The sequence below is a fragment of the Ranitomeya imitator genome, chromosome 4, assembly GCF_032444005.1.
Source record: "Ranitomeya imitator isolate aRanImi1 chromosome 4, aRanImi1.pri, whole genome shotgun sequence".
Classification (NCBI taxonomy): domain Eukaryota; kingdom Metazoa; phylum Chordata; class Amphibia; order Anura; family Dendrobatidae; genus Ranitomeya; species Ranitomeya imitator.
Window position 1 is genome coordinate 506,551,505 of NC_091285.1, and position 19,069 is coordinate 506,570,573.

Here is a 19,069-nt window from a genome sequence, read left to right on the forward strand (position 1 = left end):
TGATGTAAATTACAGACGCCTCTCATCTTTTTAAGTGGTGGAACTTGCACTATTGCTGACTGACTAAATACTTTTTTGCCCCACTGTAGCTGTGCAGAGCATCTTATGGGGCCATACTTATGCAGCTTTATATGGGGCAAGTAGCTGTGCGGAGCATCTTATGGGGCCATACTTGTGCAGCATTATATGGGGCAAGTGGCTGTGCGGAGCATCTGTATGGGGCCATAACGCTTGTGCAGCACTATATGGGGCAAGTGGCTGTACGGAGCACTATAATAGGACCATAACACTTGTGCAGCATTATATGGGGCAAGTAGCTGTGCGGAGCATCCGTATGGGGCCATAACACGTGTGCAGCACTATATGGGGCAAGTGACTGTACGGAGCATCTTATGGGGCCATAACACTTGTGCAGCACTATATAGGGCAAATATCTCTGTGGAGCATCTTATAGGGCCCTTATTACCTTTTATGCAGCATTATATGGGACATATTTTAAAATGGAGCATCTAATGGGGCCCATCAAACTTTATGGAGCATTATATGGGGCTCCTGATTCAATATGGATATTCAAAAACACTTAACCTTCTGATGTCTCAATTAATTTTTACTTTTATTGGTATCTATTTTTGCTTTTGAAATTTACCAGTAGCTGCTGCATTTTCCACCCTAGGCTTATACTCGAGTCATTAAGTTTTCCCAGTTTTTTGTGGCAAAATTAGGGGGGTCGGCTTATACTCGGGTCGGCTTATACTCAAGTATATACAGGTCCTTCTCAAAAAATTAGCATATAGTGTTAAATTTCATTATTTACCATAATGTAATGATTACAATTAAACTTTCATATATTATAGATTCATTATCCACCAACTGAAATTTGTCAGGTCTTTTATTGTTTAAATACTGATGATTTTGGCATACAACTCCTGATAACCCAAAAAACCTGTCTCAATAAATTAGCATATCAAGAAAAGGTTCTCTAAACGACCTATTACCCTAATCTTCTGAATCAACTAATTAACTCTAAACACATGCAAAAGATACCTGAGGCTTTTATAAACTCCCTGCCTGGTTCATTACTCAAAACCCCCATCATGGGTAAGACTAGCGACCTGACAGATGTCAAGAAGGCCATCATTGACACCCTCAAGCAAGAGGGTAAGACCCAGAAAGAAATTTCTCAACAAATAGGCTGTTCCCAGAGTGCTGTATCAAGGCACCTCAATGGTAAGTCTGTTGGAAGGAAACAATGTGGCAGAAAACGCTGTACAACGAGAAGAGGAGACCGGACCCTGAGGAAGATTGTGGAGAAGGACCGATTCCAGACCTTGGGGAACCTGAGGAAGCAGTGGACTGAGTCTGGTGTGGAAACATCCACAGCCACCGTGCACAGGCGTGTGCAGGAAATGGGCTACAGGTGCCGCATTCCCCAGGTAAAGCCACTTTTGAACCATAAACAGCGGCAGAGGCGCCTGACCTGGGCTACAGAGAAGCAGCACTGGACTGTTGCTAAGTGGTCCCAAGTACTTTTTTCTGATGAAAGCAAATTTTGCATGTCATTCGGAAATCAAGGTGCCAGAGTCTGGAGGAAGACTGGGGAGAAGGAAATGCCAAAATGCCTGAAGTCCAGTGTCAAGTACCCACAGTCAGTGATGGTGTGGGGTGCCATGTCAGCTGCTGGTGTTGGTCCACTGTGTTTCATCAAGGGCAGGGTCAATGCAGCTAGCTATCAGGAGATTTTGGAGCACTTCATGCTTCCATCGGCTGAAATGCTTTATGGAGATGAAGATTTCATTTTTCAGCACGACCTGGCACCTGCTCACAGTGCCAAAACCACTGGTAAATGGTTTACTGACCATGGTATTACTGTGCTCAATTGGCCTGCCAACTCTCCTGACCTGAACCCCATAGAGAATCTGTGGGATATTGTGAAGAGAAAGTTGAGAGACGCAAGACCCAACACTCTGGATGAGCTTAAGGCCGCTATTGAAGCATCCTGGGCCTCCATAACATCTCAGCAGTGTCACAGGCTGATTGCCTCCATGCCACGCCGCATTGAAGCAGTCATTTCTGCCAAAGGATTCCCGACCAAGTATTGAGTGCATAACTGAACATTATTATTTGATGGTTTTTTTGTTTGTTATTAAAAAACACTTTTATTTGATTGGATGGGTGAAATATGCTAATTTATTGAGACAGGTTTTTTGGGTTATCAGGAGTTGTATGCCAAAATCATCAGTATTTAAACAATAAAAGACCTGGCAAATTTCAGTTGGTGGATAATGAATCTATAATATATGAAAGTTTAATTGTAATCATTACATTATGGTAAATAATGAAATTTAACACTATATGCTAATTTTTTGAGAAGGACCTGTACGTATATGATATATCGAATCATACCATTTAAAACTACAACTTGTCCTGCAATAAACAAGCCCTCATGTGACTATGTCAACAGGTAAAAAAAGAAAGCAGATAAATAAGAACATTGCTCCTGTTAGGAAGGGGTTAAGATGGTATGAGGGAATTTAAAAGTGAATTCATAATCAGAAAATTTGTTGGAGGAATTTATTTAATTGTGCTATAAATCTAAATATAGTTTCCATAAAAACATGCACGTTTTTCAGAAATTACCTAATTCAGATGGTTGGAACTGATTTTCAAACACAGACATTTCTGCAATAAACCTGATGTATTAATTTACCCCCAAAAATGGGATCTAGACTGGTTAATTGTGCAAAAAGCAAATCGTGTGAGACCAGCATCTGAAGTGTAAATTTTAGTAAATTTCCCCTTATATACTTTCAATCCCTTAATACTTTTCAAGATATTTATTTGCAGCCATTGAGTAATAACTCTATTATTTACATTTAGACGCTGGAACCTGTATAACCCTAATCCTGTCGATTGAAAATTGGATACAATTTAATCCTTTTTAACAACTATGTTCACATGCTTCCTTACCACATGTGTAGTGCAACCAGGACCATCTGCAGGAGAGCATAAGCATACTTGTTTGCAAGTGTTACCACAGAACCATTTGCTCATTTGTGGCTGTTTGTCTGCAAGGGATCCCAGCTTTATGAGCTAAAATTTTCAAAAACTTAGCAACACCGCTACAATATTGAACTTGTCCCACAAATGTTGTGTATCAGAGATGAGCAAATATTTTAAAATGCAAACTTGTCAGTGTCACATACTTTTCCCATTATATTTGACATGTGGTGGATTGATTTTCTGTGAATCTAAACTACTCCAAAGCCTCAAATTGCCCTGAAAAGATGTATACGACAATCTGAGTTCTACTAGGACTGTATCAACCCCTTTCAACCTCTTTAGCACAAACAGAGCCTTATTAATATTCAAAGTGGATGTCCCCAACATAGATGGCTAGCTATGGGTGACCAAAAAGCTGGGGGTAACAGACAGCCTGATTAATATACCCTGCAGTGACAGACTTTTTATGCTTTTTGATACTTAAAGGGGGTTGTCCATTACTAGGACAATCCCTTCTCGATCTAAATGTTTGCCCCTGTGAAAATAAAAACACTTATACTTACCTCCTGTGATGGCGCCGTTCCAGTGGTGTCAATACTCGCGTTTCCGGGGCTTACGTGCAGTTATTATGACATGTCAGTGCTAGCATCACTGTCCTCACCTTCGGACATATTAGTTATCAAGAATAAGTGAGCGACGAGCCGCAGCTCTCGCTTCTTCTTGATTATGTATGCATCAGTGATACCAGCACTGATTGGATGACAGTGATGCCAGCTCTGATTCGACACATGTCTCATGTGTCATAACAACTGCACGAGAGCCCAGGGAATGTGAGTGCCGATATCGCTGGAATGGCACGGGAGGGGAGTATAAGTGTTTTTATTTTTACATGGGCAAACATTCAGATCGAGAAGGTGTTGTCCTAGTAGTGGACAAGCCCTTTAAAAAACGGTTTAAATTATCCAATTTTAGGGATCAGGCAGACCATTCTATCACTGCCTGGAAGTCCAAGATAAAAACTGTCTAAAAATATGAAAGCGATTTATACAGCTGTTGGTAATATATTTAGCTTGCACATTGCCTAGATGGATTACACTTGTATCTACTTCCCAGCAGAGAACAGGACTAACTTTCTACTTTGCACCTATGAGTGTAACTGTGTCTTCAATCACTGAAAGAAAACTAATATTTAAAGCAAACCTGTCTTCAGGATTTTGCTAAGTAAACTACATGCATTGTCAGGTTGGGGCCGTTACACTAATTAAAATGATACCTGGGTTGATGAAATCCGTCTTGTGGTTGTTGTTTAATCTGCATTTGCAGTTTTGAGATGAGATTCTCATGCTTCGAGGCGGGCCTGCAGGCAGCTCTTTTTTTACTTGCTTTGTTCCCATGATCATCCTTATGGGCTTAAATTACAGGTTACTGAACCTTCAGTGACCTGCCTCCTATTTTAAATACTGCACTTGTGCAGTTCATATTGTGTTCTTTAAAAAAAAAATTAACTACAGCAAAATGGAGGCCGCGCATGCGCAATGGCATTTATCACTTGCCAATAGAAACTACTGTGCATGCCTCACCACCAATGCCATTTTGTTGGAGGAAATTTTTTTGGGACTTTTTGACTGCAGCAAAATGGTGCCAGCAGCGCATGCGCATTAGCATCTGTCGGTAAGCTATAGATGCTACTGTGCATCCGCCGTCATTTTGCTGTAGTTACATTTTTTTTAAATACCTGTTAATATATTTGGCACATCTTATTCCAGCCCAACCTTGATGAAGACTGGTGTACAAAATCCCATGGCCATTTTCTGTTGTTTTTTATTTTTGCTTTTGTTTTTTCCTCCCTTTCTTCCAAGAGCGATAACTTTTAGTTATTTTTCCATCAATACAGCTATATAAGGGCTTAAGGGCTTATTTTTTGCAGGATGAGATGTACTTTTGAATGAGGCCATTCATTTTACCACATGGACTGGAAAACGGTAAAAAAATTCTATGTGTGTTAAAATTGCAAAAAAGTGCAATTTCACAATTTTTTTTTTCCCATGTTCACTATATGGTGAAACTGATCTGATAATATGATTCTCCAGATCAGTACGAGTACGCAGATATCAAACATGTATTGTTATGGGTTTACTGCGACAGAGAGGGGCCAGAAGACCGCAGCGTCTGATTTCATGTGCTCCTGCACTGACTAAAAGCACTTCTCCTTCATATTAAACAGCATCTTCACTATCGGAAGTAATGTAATCAACTGGGTGTTGGAACCAATGTGATCTGAGGAGATCCTGGAGGGGCGTGACTAGGAGGTAATCCTAGAAGAGGCAATCCGAGAAGAGATGAGGGAGGTGAATCCAGTTGCTACACCAGGACTGATCTCGGGTATATGGCAGCTGACCCCCAAGGGACACGAAGCAGAAACGGCCAAGAATGGTAGACAGGCAGGCGGGCATGGCTGATAGGCAGGCACAGATGATAGGCAGGCATACCTGATAGACAGGCGGGCTTCGCTTATAGGCAGGCAGGCGGGCATGGTTGACAGGCAGGTATGGCTGATAGGCAGGCAGGTGTACAGGAATACGAGTACTGGGACCTGAGAACTAGCAAGCATGTTAGACACAGTATATAATTTTACGCAGGCAACTCCCACCTGGTAGAGATGCCTTGAATAGTGTTTGCCAGCCATTGGGTGGGGACACTTTAGAATTGCGTGCTTTCCCTATGAGTGGGCACAACCCCGTTATCACAGTGCCTGGGGCAGCAACAGCAAGGGGATGAGGGAGACGTGTTGGACTGAGGCAGGGAGAGTTGAAGTCTCTGGCGGGGAACGTAGTGCAGAAACGCCGGAGCTACAAGTAGTAGGGGGAGTATGGATAGCTAGGGCATCCCAAGGTTAAGGAAAGGGGAGAATCTCCTGATCCTGGGTAATCTGACAACAGAAACATGATGGTAACAGTGGCCCATACTATTTTTTGATCCATCATGGATCCTATTACTGCTGTGGCTGGGCAACTGCAGAAGCTCAGTCCAGAGTTGGCAGATCTTCGCTCTGTTGTTTTCCAGCACCCAAACATGTCTGATTTGGGGATTGCGACTCCCAAATAAACCCAGGTGGAGCCCAAGGTCGCTTTGCCTGACAGGTTCTCTCGGGTGCGTGACAAGTGTTGCTTTCAGGGAAATCTGTAAACTTTAAGTTGCATCTTCACTCCTTTGAACTGAGGAGCATCAGGTTGGGATCATAATTTCGCTCTTTTAGGGTGACCCTCAAGCCTAGGCATTTTCTCTTCTGGCCGATTCTCAATCGCTACAAATGTTTGAGAAATTTTTTCAGGCGCTGGGTCACATATATAAGACCCTGACTGCATCTCCCTGGCTGAGTCTACAGTACATCAGTTTCGGCATGGAGTATTGCTCCGAGTTTTGGAGGTGGTTCACCAATATTAAGTGGAATGATGTTTTTACAGCTTGACGTCACTCAGCCATTTATTGGAGAAGTTGATGCTTCTGAAGTGGAGATGCGGACTGTACTATCACAGGGTGTGTCGCATAGTAAATGCCATCAGTATGCATATTTTTCCAAGAAGCTATCATTATTGTATGAGAAAAACTATGCCATTGGTAACAGGGAACTTTTGCCAATTAAGTGGGCTTTTGAAGAATAACGGCACTTTCTGGAAGGGGCAGTTCATTGGGTCATGGTAATCACTGATCATAAAAATGTTATATTTAGAATCTGCTAAAGGTGATCTTTATTATGTGCCAGACTCAACTTTTTCGTGACATGTAGGCCAGGGGAAAAGAATGTTAAGGCAGATGCCTTATTCTGTTGTTTTCCTAAGGGTGGAGATAATTATGAACCGGTTGATATACTACAGAAAGAAGTAGTTATTGCTGCTATTTGTTCTGTCCCTGAGAAAGAGGTTGTAGAGGCTCTGGGGGATGCCCTAGCTGCCTGTCCTTTAGATAAACTGTTTGTACCTGTAAATCTATGTCTATGTCTTAAATTTATAAGTGAACATTATGATTTGGTCTTGCCCAGTCACCCTTGTAGCAAAGCCACTGCAGATCTCCTTGCCCACCGGTTTTGGTGGTCTGCGGTGCATCAGGATGTTTAAGAGTATGTAGCTGCCTGTAGTGTGTGTGCACGTTCTAAGACCCCTCATAGTCGCCTGTCTGGGTCTTTCCAGTCATTGGTAATTCCCATTAGACTTTGGACTCATTTATCAGAAGATTTAGTTTCTGATTTACCGGTATGTGCAGGTAATACAGTTATTTTGGTGGCAGGGAAAATAGTTCAGCAAGATGTCCCATTTCATTGCGCATTCCGCCTTACCCAATGCGAAGTCCTCGGCACAAATTTTTATCAAAGAAATACATGCTGTATTTTTCAGACTATAAGACACACTTTTCTCCCCAACATTTTTTGGGGAAAATGAGGGTGCGTCTTATCGTCTGAATATACTTACAATTAGTGTGGCAGCAGCAGGAGTCGGGCGGTTCTGTGGCGGTTCGACGCTGCAGGGCAATGATCACACACCCTTCCCAGGCTGGAGCAGCAGTATTCAGCGGTGCTCTGTGGTGCAGGGGCTCTGCCGACATATTTGGAAAGCCCAGAACCCCCGCACTTCCTTTGCTGCGATGGGTGGCGTTCGGGAAAATGGCTGCCGTAAGCGGCGTCTGCGCAGATTGAGATCTCAGCAACAAGATCTTGTCCTGAGATCTGGGGAGACAAGATCTTGGTGCTGAAATCTCAATCTGTGCATGTGCTGCATCGTTGACCATTATCCTGGACGCCATTGCATCGCAGCAATGGATGTGCGGGGGGCTCCGGGCTATCATACAATGTTGGCCCCCGCACCACCGAGCACTGCTGAACCTGCCGCACCAACCTGGGATGGGATTTCCCGGAGGCTACCACATCACAGCAATAGATGTGCAGGGGCTCTGGGCTCTCAGAAAATGTCAGCGGAACCCCCACACCATGAGCACCGCCGAACCTGCCACACCAGTCTGGGATGGGAGTCATATTATCGCCGGACCACCAATGGAACACCCCCTGTGACCATGCTCCACCAGCACTGACTACCCCCTCGGTAAGCTGAATGTGGACTGCAAGACAGACCCCAATTTGACACATTAATTTTTTTCCCCTATTTTCCTCCTGAAAATTTGGGGTGCGTCTTATGGTTTGGTGCGTCTTATAGTCCAAAAACATGGGATTCCTAATTATATTGTTTCGGACCAGATGTGCAATTTATTTCCAAATTTTGGGAAGTTTTTTGTGCTTGGTTGGGGATCCATCTGTCGTTTTCTTCAGCATGCATTCCATCTTGCATTGCCACATACTTTTAGGATTCATAATGTGTTTCACCATTCTTTGCTCAAAAAATATGTTGAATCCTCTGAACCACCTCCATCCCCGGTCATTGTTGATGGGAATTTAGAGTTTCAAATACCTACGATCGTGGATTCTTGTTTGGTTTGTCGGTCTCTTCAGTACCTGGTACACTGGAAGGGTTACGGTCCAGAAGAGATGTGGTTACCAGCAGTTCATGCGATCAGGTTGATCCGGTCCTTTCATGCGGCACACCTTAATAAACCTCGCCCTCAGGTTACAGAGGTTCCTCTTAGAAGGTGGAGTACTGCTATGGGTTTACCGCGACACAGAGGGGCCAGAAATACCGTAGTGTCTGATTTCACGTACTCCTGCACTGATCCGATGTACTTCGTATTAAATGGTGCAGGTTTCTGTTAGCAGTGGAGAGGTTAATCTGTTCATGTTGGAGTTTCTGTAGCTTCCCAGCTTGGATGAGATCAGTTGTTCAGTATTGACCACACCCCACTCCTATATATATTTACTTCTGTCAATCTGGATTGCCAGTGTAAAGTCTTGTACTGCCTGTTGAGGAGCGGAGGAGTCGGTTGTTTATAGAGGCATTTTGGAATGTTAATCTTTGACTCTTGCTAGACTTGAAGCTGCAATCATCCAATCGCTCATGCTATATATATAGCAGTGCATCAGTTATGTACGGGCTGGCTTTCACAGGTGGATCCTAATGACAGGCACATGGATCTTCAGCAGACCCCTGGATGTCATGACAAGCTGTCGGCACAAGGAGGGAGATAAGGTGCACTGCCAGAGCCCTATAAAATGGCCTGCAGTGGCATCTGGGGTGCATGTTTCTAACCAATAAGAAACAAACTCTATGAGGGTGGCATGGGGACCCAAGGTTGTGGACCGGTGCTCATGGTTCAGAACTGTACAGTATCTCGATTGGCATTCGCCAGGGAGCACCAGAATTGGCAGGTCCGCCAATGGTTCCCTGTTCTCTACGCAGATGAGAGCATGTTCCAAATGAGCACAATTTACAGATGAGAAAGAGTCTGGAGACACTGCTCAACGTTAGGCTGCCTGCAACATCATCTGGCATGACAGGTTGTCAGTAGGTTAGTAATAGGGGGAGACATATCCTTAGAGGGTAGCATAAATCCCCACATGACTGACAAATTGGACCATCCTGCAATTGTAATTTTTTACTTTGATGTTAAAGGGAATCTGTTAGTAGGATCAACTCTCCTAAGCCATCTATGTGGGAATTCAGGTCATGAGAAGCTGAATAAAATGATACCTCGATATTTGCGATCCGATGTCTTGTTCCAGAGAAATCCACATTTTTCTTATATGAAAATGAGCCTATGGGCCAGACACTGACCTGCAGGAGAATCTGTCCTCAGAGCTTATTTTAAAAAAGGGGAAGTTAAATGAGTGAAGCATGTAACTTACACAGGACAGTAGAACTGAATTTTGTCTCCTACAAACACATTTGTTGCAGTTCTTACCACTCTGCTACATTGCAACAGTGACTGCCTGTGAGATGGAAGCTGAAGCACTGAGAGGAACCTGCAGATGTGTCTGATATAATCACACACAACTCTGCAGTGAGATCAGGAGAGCAGAGAGTGATCATTACACTGTGTTCCAAATTATTATGCAAATTTGATTTAAGTGTCATAAAGATTTAATTGTTTTGTTTTTCAAATAATCTCGTGGATGGTATTGGGTCTCAGGGCTCAATGGATCACTGAAATCAATCTTAAACACATGTGATAATTAGTTTTCCAGGTAATTCTAATTAAAGGAAAACTACTTAAAAATGATGTTCCACATTATTAAGCAGGACACAGGTTTCAAGCAATATGGGAAATAAAAAGGATCTCTCTGCTGCTGAAAAGCGTTAAATAGTGCAATGCCTTGGACATGGTATGAAAACATTAGATGTTTCATGAAAACTTAAGTGATCATCATACTGTGAAGAGATTTGTTACTGAAACAGAGCACATACAGAGTTCATGCAGATAAAGGCATAATGAGGAAGGTTTCTACTAGACAAATTCATTGGATTAGGAGAGCAGCTGCCAAAATCCCATTACAAAGCAGCAACCAGTTATTTGAAGCTGCTGGTGCCTCGAACCTCAAGGTGTAGGATCCTTCAAAGGCTTTCTGTGGTGCATAAACCTACTATTCGGCCACCCCTAAACAGTATTTACAAGCAGAAACAGTTGCAGTGGGCCCAGACATACATGAAGACTAATTTTTATACAGTCTTGTTTACTGATGAGTGTTGAGCAACCCTGAATGGTCCAGATGGATGGAGTAGTGGATGGTTGGTGGATGGCCACCATGTCCCAACATGGCTGCGACGTCAGCAAGGAGGTGGAGGAGTCATGTTTTGGGCCGGAATCATGGGGAAACAGCTGGTAGGGCCCTTTAAGTTTCCTGAAGGTGTGAAAATGACCTCTGCAAAGTATAGAGTTCCTGACTCACAACTTTCTTCCATGGTCTAAAAAGCAGAAACGTGCCTTCAGGAGCAAAATCATCTTCATGCATGACAATGCACTATCTCATGCTGCAAAGAATACCTCTGAGTCATAAAAGGAGATAAACTCATGGTGTGGCTACCATCTTCCCCTGACCTCAACCCTATAGAGAACCTTTGGAGTATCATCAAGCAAAAGATCTATGAGGGTGGGAGGCAGTTCACATTAAAACAGCAGCTCTGGGAGGCTATTCTGACATCATGCAAAGAAATACAATCAGAAACTCTCCAAAAACTTACAAGTTCAATGGATGCAAGAATTGTGAAGGTGATATCAAAGAAGGGTCCTATGTTAACATGTAACTTGGCCTGTTAGGATATTTTGGAGTTAAATAGCTTTTTTTGTTTAGTGAATGTCACCTCCTAATGCTGCAAATTCCACAAATGAACATTTTCAGTTCTTTAAAACATATCAAATGTTTAGCAATTCTACTGTGCCTAATAATTTGGAACAGTGCATTTTGAGTTTTTATTCATTTTGGAGATTATACTGTTATCATTGGGAGGTTTCTTCAATAAAATTCGATGTATACTCTAATGGGTGATGACTTTTATTAGACTGACTGTCATTTGCAATTTGGAACATGGCGTATACATCATATATACATCATACTGGCAATTCCCCATTTAAAATAGGCTCTGGAGGCAGATTCTCATGCAAATCAGTGTCTGGCCCATAGTCCTGACCATATTATTTTACATATATGAGAAACATGCAGTTCTCGGGAATAAGCTGTTGGATTACAGATATCAAGGCATTATTTTGTGTGCCTCCTAGGACCTGCATGCCCATGTAGATGGCTTGATCATACTGACAGATTCCCTTCACGGCTGACTGAAATTCAGCTCTGGTTGATAATTTTGGTTTTGTAATTTTGTTCTCATCAAATTATTATAATTTACATCTGTATAGATTTTAATGAAATTTTGGATCTTGATTAATAAAAGATTCAAGTGTTCTCTCAATTTTTTTTGCGTTTGTACAGTTACATAACTTGTCACATATGTAGGGATTAAACATTATTCATCTAAAACTGAAAACCCCTTTTAAAGCAGTGTTGAGGTGAACTAAACAAAAAACCTCACATAGTTGACAAAAAGTGATTAGCATTTTTCATGCATTACTGGTAGTGTTTTGAAGAATTGTCCACTACTCAGAATAAGTGATAAGTGGAGAACTTAATGCAACAATATATTAAATGATCACCAGTCACATGACTTGTGGTACAATTTACATTACTTATTCTATAGGTATAATGCGCCCTAGCAGCTTATCGTAATTGGGGCTAAGCAGCCAGACCCTTTACTGGTGGAAGGTGGGAGGGGAGAATTAAGAAAGTTGGCTAGCTTTATTTAACATCTTTAAATTAACTTATTTTAGTTTTACTTACACTGCTTTGTAAACCATAAGGAGGTGATATTAAAAATTGTTTATTTGTTTTTCTCAGTAAGTATAAATGACTGTGCAGCCTGGTTTTATAAACTCTCCCGTTTAGTCAAGATTATAGTTCGTATAATTAGGTGGTATATATTTATTTTATGAGAGAACATTGACAGCCTCCTGTGTCTTCTGGAACTCCTCAAACGCAATACTTTTTTTTTAGATGTCTGATAATGCCAAAGTGATTCACTTTGACATTTAAGACTGTGCGTCATGCAATATAACGGATGTTCTAATTCAGTATTAGGCAACTATGAAATCTCGCTATGTGGTTTGGCAATTACTCCAGGTCTATCTGCCAGTGATTGCTGGGAACTGTAGTTCAGAGATAGTGTAAATCTCACAAGTGACATCATTAATTCAAATTTCTTAAGGAAACTTCTATCAGCAAAGTATATGCACAAGCAGGTATGGTCTTTGTCCATTTTAAAGATATTTTTTTAGTCATTATTTAAACTGAGCACATTGTTTGGTTGATGCTACTTTACTGATTTTAGAACAGTTTTTCTTTTCCTTCTGTTTCAAAGTTATGCCCCCGGAAATAGAAGCGTCATTTTCCCACCAACTGGGGCATAAATCGCAAAACTTCTCTATGGGCATTTGTTTTTTCTCCCCTGACACTGGTCACTCAATGAGAAGAGAAGGTCTGTGATACATGCCTATTTGGTTGAAAGGAACATTTTAACCTTAATTGACGGGAAGACATAACTTTAAAATGGAGTCATATAGGATCAAAACAACTGTCCCAAAATTAGTGGAGCAGCAGGAATTGGAGGAGGTACTCATTTAACCCCTTAGTTACAGAGCCAATTTGGTACTTAATGACCGAGCCAATTTTTACAATTCTGACCACTGTCACTTTATGAGGTTATAACTCTGGAACGCTTTAACGGATCCCGCTAATTCTGAGATTGTTTTTTCGTGACATATTGTACTTCATGTTAGTGGTAACATTTCTTCGATATTACTTGCGATTATTTATGAAAAAAACGGAAATATGGCGAAAATTTTTAAAATATAGCAATTTTCAAACTTTGTATTTTTATGCCCTTAAATCAGAGAGATATGTCACGAAAAATAGTTAATAAATAGCATTTCCCACATGTCTACTTTACATCAGCACAATTTTGGAAACAAAATTTTTTCTTGTTAGGGAATTATAAGGGTTAAAAGTTGACCAGCAATTTCTCATTTTTACAACACCATTTTTTTTTTAGGGACTACATCACATTTGAAGTCATTTTCAGGGGTCTATATGATAGAAAAAACCAAGTGTGACACCATTCTAAAAACTGCACCCCTCAAGGTGCTCAAAACCCCATTGAAGAAGTTTATTAACCCTTTACATGCTTCACAGGAACTGAAACAATGTGGAAGGAAAAAATGAACATTTAACTTTTTTTTGCAAATATTTTAATTCAGAACCATTTTTTTTATTTTTACATGTGTAAAAACAGAAATGTACCAATAAATTTTGTTATGCAATTTCTCCTGAACACACCGATACCCCATATGTGGGGGTAAACCACTGTTTGGGCGCACCGCAGAGCTTGGAAGTAAAGGAGCGCCGTTTTACTTTTTCAATGTAGAATTGGCTGGAATTGAGATCGGATGCCATGTCACGTTTGGAGAGCCCCTGATGTGCCTAAACAGTGGAACCCCCCACAAGTGACACCATTTTGGAAACTAGGTCCCTTAAGAAACTTATCTAGATGTGTGGTGAGCACTTTGAACCCCCAAGTGCTTCACAGAAGTTTATAACGTAGAGCCGTGAAAATAAAAAATCGCATTTTTTCTACAAAAATGATCTTTTTGCCCCCCAATTTTTATTTTCACAAGGGTAACAGGAGAAATTAGACCACAAAAGTTGTTGTGCAATTTCTCCTGAGTACGTTGATACCCCATATGTGCTGGTAAACCACTGTTTGGGCACACCGCAGAGCTTGGAAGAGAAGGAGTGCCGTTTTACTTTTTCAATGTAGAATTGGCTGGAATTGAGATCGGATGCCATGTCGTGTTTGGAGAGCCCCTGATGTGCCTAAACAGTGGAAACCCCCCACAAGTGACACAATTTTGGAAACTAGACCCCTTAAGGAACTTATCTAGATGTGTGGTGAGAACTTTGAATGCCCAAGTGCTTCACAGAAGTTTATAATGCAGATTCGTGAAAATAAAAAATATTTTTTTTTCCACAAAAAAGATTTTTTAGCCCCCAAGTTTTTATTTTCACAAGGGTAACAAAAGAAATTGGACCCCAATCGTTGTTATCCAATTTGTCCTGAGTATGCTGGTACCCCATATGTGGGGGTAAACCACTGTTTGGGCGCACGGCAGAGCTCTTAAGGGAAGGAGTGCCGTTTTGGAATGCAGACTTTGATAGAATGGTCTGCGGGCGTTATGTTGTGTTTGCAGAGCCCCTGATGTACCTAAACAGTAGAAACCCCCCACGAGTGACCCCATTTTGGAAACTAGACCCCTTAAGGAACTTATCTAGATGTGTGGTGAGAACTTTGAATGCCCAAGTGCTTCACAGAAGTTTATCCCGAGTACACTGATGCCCCTTATGTGGGGGTAAACCACTTTTTGGGCACATGGCAGAGCTCAGAAGGGAGGGAGCACCATTTAACTTTTTGAGCGCAAAATTGGCTGTTATGTTTGGAGACCCCCTGATGTACCTAAACAGTGGAAACCCCCCAATTCTAACTACAACCCTAACCCCAACACACCCCTAACCCTAATCCCAACCCGATCCATAATCCTAATCACAACCCTAACGATAATCACAACCCTAACCACAAAACAACCCTAATCTCAACCCTAACCATAACCCTAATCAAAACCCTAAATCCAACACACCCTTAATCCTAATCTCAACCCTAACCTCAAACCTAACCCTAATCCCAATACACCCCTAATCCCAACCCTAACCCTAATCCCAATACACCCCTAACCCTAATCCCAACCCTATCCTTAACCCTAATCCCAAACCTAACCCTAATCCCAAACGTAACCCTAATGCCAACCCTAACCCTAATACCAACCCTAATCCAAACCCTAATCCCAACTCTAACCCTAACTTTAGCCACAACCCTAGCCCTAACTTTAACTCCAACCCTAGCCCAAACTTTAGCCCCAACCCTAGCTCTAACCCTAACTTTAGCCCCAACCCTAACCCTAGCCCTAACCCTAATTTTAGCCCCAACCCTAGCCCTAACTTTAGCCCTAACCCTAAATTTAGCTCCAACCCTAACCCTAAATTTAACCCTAACCCTAGCCCTAACCTTAGCCCCAACCCTAACCCTAGCCCTAAGGCTACTTTCACACTTGCGTCGTGTGGCATCTGTTGCAATCCGTCGTTTTGGATAAAAAATGGATCCTGCAAATGTGCCCGCAGGATGCCTTTTTTGCCCATAGACTTGTATTGCTGACGGATGGCCACACGTCGCCTCCGTCATGCACTAGATCCGTTGTGCTTTGGCGGACCGTCGTCACAAAAAAAATTCAATGTAACCTTTTTTTTGTACGTCGCGTCCATGCATGCGTGGCCGTAACTCAGGCCCCTCCTCCCCAGGACATAGCCTGGGCAGCGGGTGCATTGAAAAACTATCCGCTGCCCACATTGTGCACAAATTTCACAACGTGCGTCGGGCCCGTACCGACGCAAGTGTGAAAAAAGCCTAACCCTAGCCCTAACCCTAAATTTAGCCCCAACCCTAACCCTAATTTTAGCCCCAACTGCTTTCTCCTGCCGGCCGGCAGATGGCGACAGATGACGGGCGCACTGCGCATGCACCCGCCATTTTCTTTCCCGATGAAGAAGCCGGCGAGCAGGAGAGGACACAGGAGGACCCAGGGACACCGGTAAGTATAATAGGGTCCCCAAATCCCCCTATTACTCTGTCCTCTGATGTGCGATCACATCAGAGGACAGAGAATTACACATCGCTTTTTTTTTTTGTGACCGCCGGTAAACAGTTAATTACCGGCGATCGCAAAACAGGGGTTGGTAAAAACCCCCGGCAGCCGAGACCCCAAAGATCCTCCTGGTGCCGGCCGGCGGGCGCACTGCGTATGCGCCCGCCATTTTTTTGCCGGAAAAAGATGGCGGCACCCAACGGGAGCCACGAGGAGCACCGGGGGAGACAGGTGAGTATCGGGGGGCTATCGAGGACCCCATTTCTCTGTTCTCTGATTTACGATCACATCGGAGGACAGAAATTCAAAGGAAAATCGCGGGTTTTTTTGCGATCACCGGTAAACGGTTAATTACCGGCAATCGCAACTCGGGGGTCGGTAAAAAAAAACCCGAATCATGTTCTCTGGGGTCTCGGCTACCCCCGGCAACCGAGACCCCAGAGAAAATCCGACTCTGGGGGGCGCTATTCACTTTTTCTACAGCGGCGTTAATTAACGATGCTGTGGTTTAAGTACCCTTAACTGCCACCGTTAAAAGGCGTATCGGCGGTCGTTAAGGGGTTATATAAAAATATCAATAGTGAAAGGTCCTCTTTAATTGGTGTGTTCTTAAAAATTCTCCCTACTATTTGGTCAATAATTTAAAAAGAAATATTCACTGAATTTGACATACTGTAGAAGTATTAGATTAGAATCAGATAACAGATATGTTTGCGGTCCATTATGGAAAAATGTTCCCTTTTCATTTAGATAACTTCATCATATACATGCAGATGTATCTACCAAAAGGCTATCATGTTCACGTGTAAATATGTCTTGTTTTTGCAAACTAAAAACTATTATTATTTGTTTTTAGGAAATCTGGTGCTATTGGATCTCGGTTAACTGGGGCTGGATGGGGAGGTTGCACTGTTTCCATGGTTCCTGCAGACAAGCTGAATGTGTTCCTAACCAACGTACAAGATATGTATTACAAAACTGATGGACGTCGATCGGCAATGCAGAAACAGAGCCTGTTTGCCACAAAGCCTGGAAGTGGAGCTATGGTAATTCTCGAGACCATATGAACAGTCTTAAAAGTTGTACGTTTCTGTTATGTAGTGAAATGCATAGATGTGGTAGATGTTACGCTACAAAGCTCATAAATGATGTCTTAGAATATAATGGCCTAGTATGCAGTGTTAACCTGCAAATGGATGATTAGTATATGGACATGATTAATAAGATTAATAGCATATTTTGGAAACCTCGCTGTAATAAAACTGAAAATAAAGATTTAATTTCAAAATAATTCTTTAATTGTTTGAAAATGGAAGAAAAAATGACATAATGAATGTTGGCTTCAACATAAAGACATTAAAGCATTACTAATGTTTGATCAGTGATTTGTTCATTCTCGTTGTCAGCATCAAGAACATCTTGTATGGTCAGATTCTTTTTTCTGAAAAGTTTACTGGAAAACGGCATCTTTTGCTATTTAAAAGAGAAAAAAAGAACACGTTTATTAAGTAAATTGATACATACTGCATGAGTCTTGTAAGTAATAAAGTGCAAGACTGTAAAAACAGTAAGACATATGTTCATATGTTCTATAAAGATTCATTTGTACAGAAAATGACATCATTGCTGACACAACAGGAAAAGATATGTGCGGTAACCGAGTAGAGCAGAGGATTTCAAGTAGGTATCTATTAGTTTGTTCCCCTTCAGAGTGAACAACAGGTACTCTTGAAGCAGGGTTCATGCACTGGTCCACCACCAAAAAAATTAACCAACTGAACTATTATTTCGCCATATAATGAAGTTCCAGTAATTTCTTAACTCATTTAACTCCCCCAAGCCAGTTTTTCACCTTCATGACCAGTCCACATTTCATAATTCTCTTTAGGGGTTAATAACCCTGGAAGACTTCAAGGGATCCCATTGATTCTGAGAATGTTTTTTGGTGATATATTGTACTTCTTGATAATGGTAAATTTGTTCAATATGACTTACGTTAATTTGGTAAAATATCAAAAATGTCGCAATTTTCAAACTTAATTCTTATGCCCTTAAATCAAAGAGATATGTCATGCAAAATAGTTGATAAATAACATTTCCTACATGTCTACTTTACATCTGCATCATTTTTTAAACATATTTTTTTATTAGGAAGTCAGAAGGATTAAAAGTTGATCAGCGATTTCTCATTTTTCCAGCAAAATGTACAAAACCATTTATTTAGGGAATACATCACATTTGAAGTAACTTTGAGGGCCTATATGGCAGAAAATACCCCAAAAGTGACACAATTTTAAAAACTGTACCCCTCAAAGTCCTCAAAACCACATTCAAGAAGTTTATTAAACCTTGAGATGCTTCACTGGAATTAATGCAATGTAGAAGAATAAAATGAACATTTAATTTTTTTTCATAAAATGTTACTTTAGCCCATATTTTTTTTATTTTAGTGTTTTAGGGCTATACTAGCCTCAATCGCCTGATGACGCCAGTGGTACTGGTGAAGCATGTTGGGGAGGCTTAGGGCAGTTTTTAATAGCACATGTCAGTGAACTTTATGGGGGCAATAGATGTTGGATATAGGGAGTGGCCGCACCTGGATCCACATGTCTAAATAAAATGATTAGTGATAAGCGAATATACTCGTTACTCGATATTTCCCGAGCACGCTCGGGTGTCCTCCGAGTATTTTTTAGTGCTTGGAGATTTAGTTTTCATCGCCACAGCTGACTGATTTACAGCTATTAGCCAGGCTAAGTACATGTGGGGGTTGCCTGGTTGCTAGGGATTCCCCACATGTAATCAAGCTGGCTAAGAGATGTAAATCATTCAGCTG

At 41.6% G+C, this 19,069-nt stretch overlaps 1 protein-coding gene across 2 annotated transcripts in view; it reads left to right on the forward strand.

The window, feature by feature from the left end:
* Positions 1–17,609, forward strand: part of GALK2 (galactokinase 2) — a 507,611-nt gene extending 490,002 nt beyond the window's left edge. For both annotated transcript variants that reach the window (XM_069766040.1, XM_069766041.1), the window contains exon 10: positions 17,090–17,609. In XM_069766040.1, the coding sequence (XP_069622141.1) occupies positions 17,090–17,300 (211 nt within the window). In that variant the 3' untranslated portion in view covers positions 17,301–17,609. The remainder of the gene's footprint in view (positions 1–17,089) is intronic.
* The last annotated feature ends 1,460 nt before the right edge of the window (positions 17,610–19,069 follow it).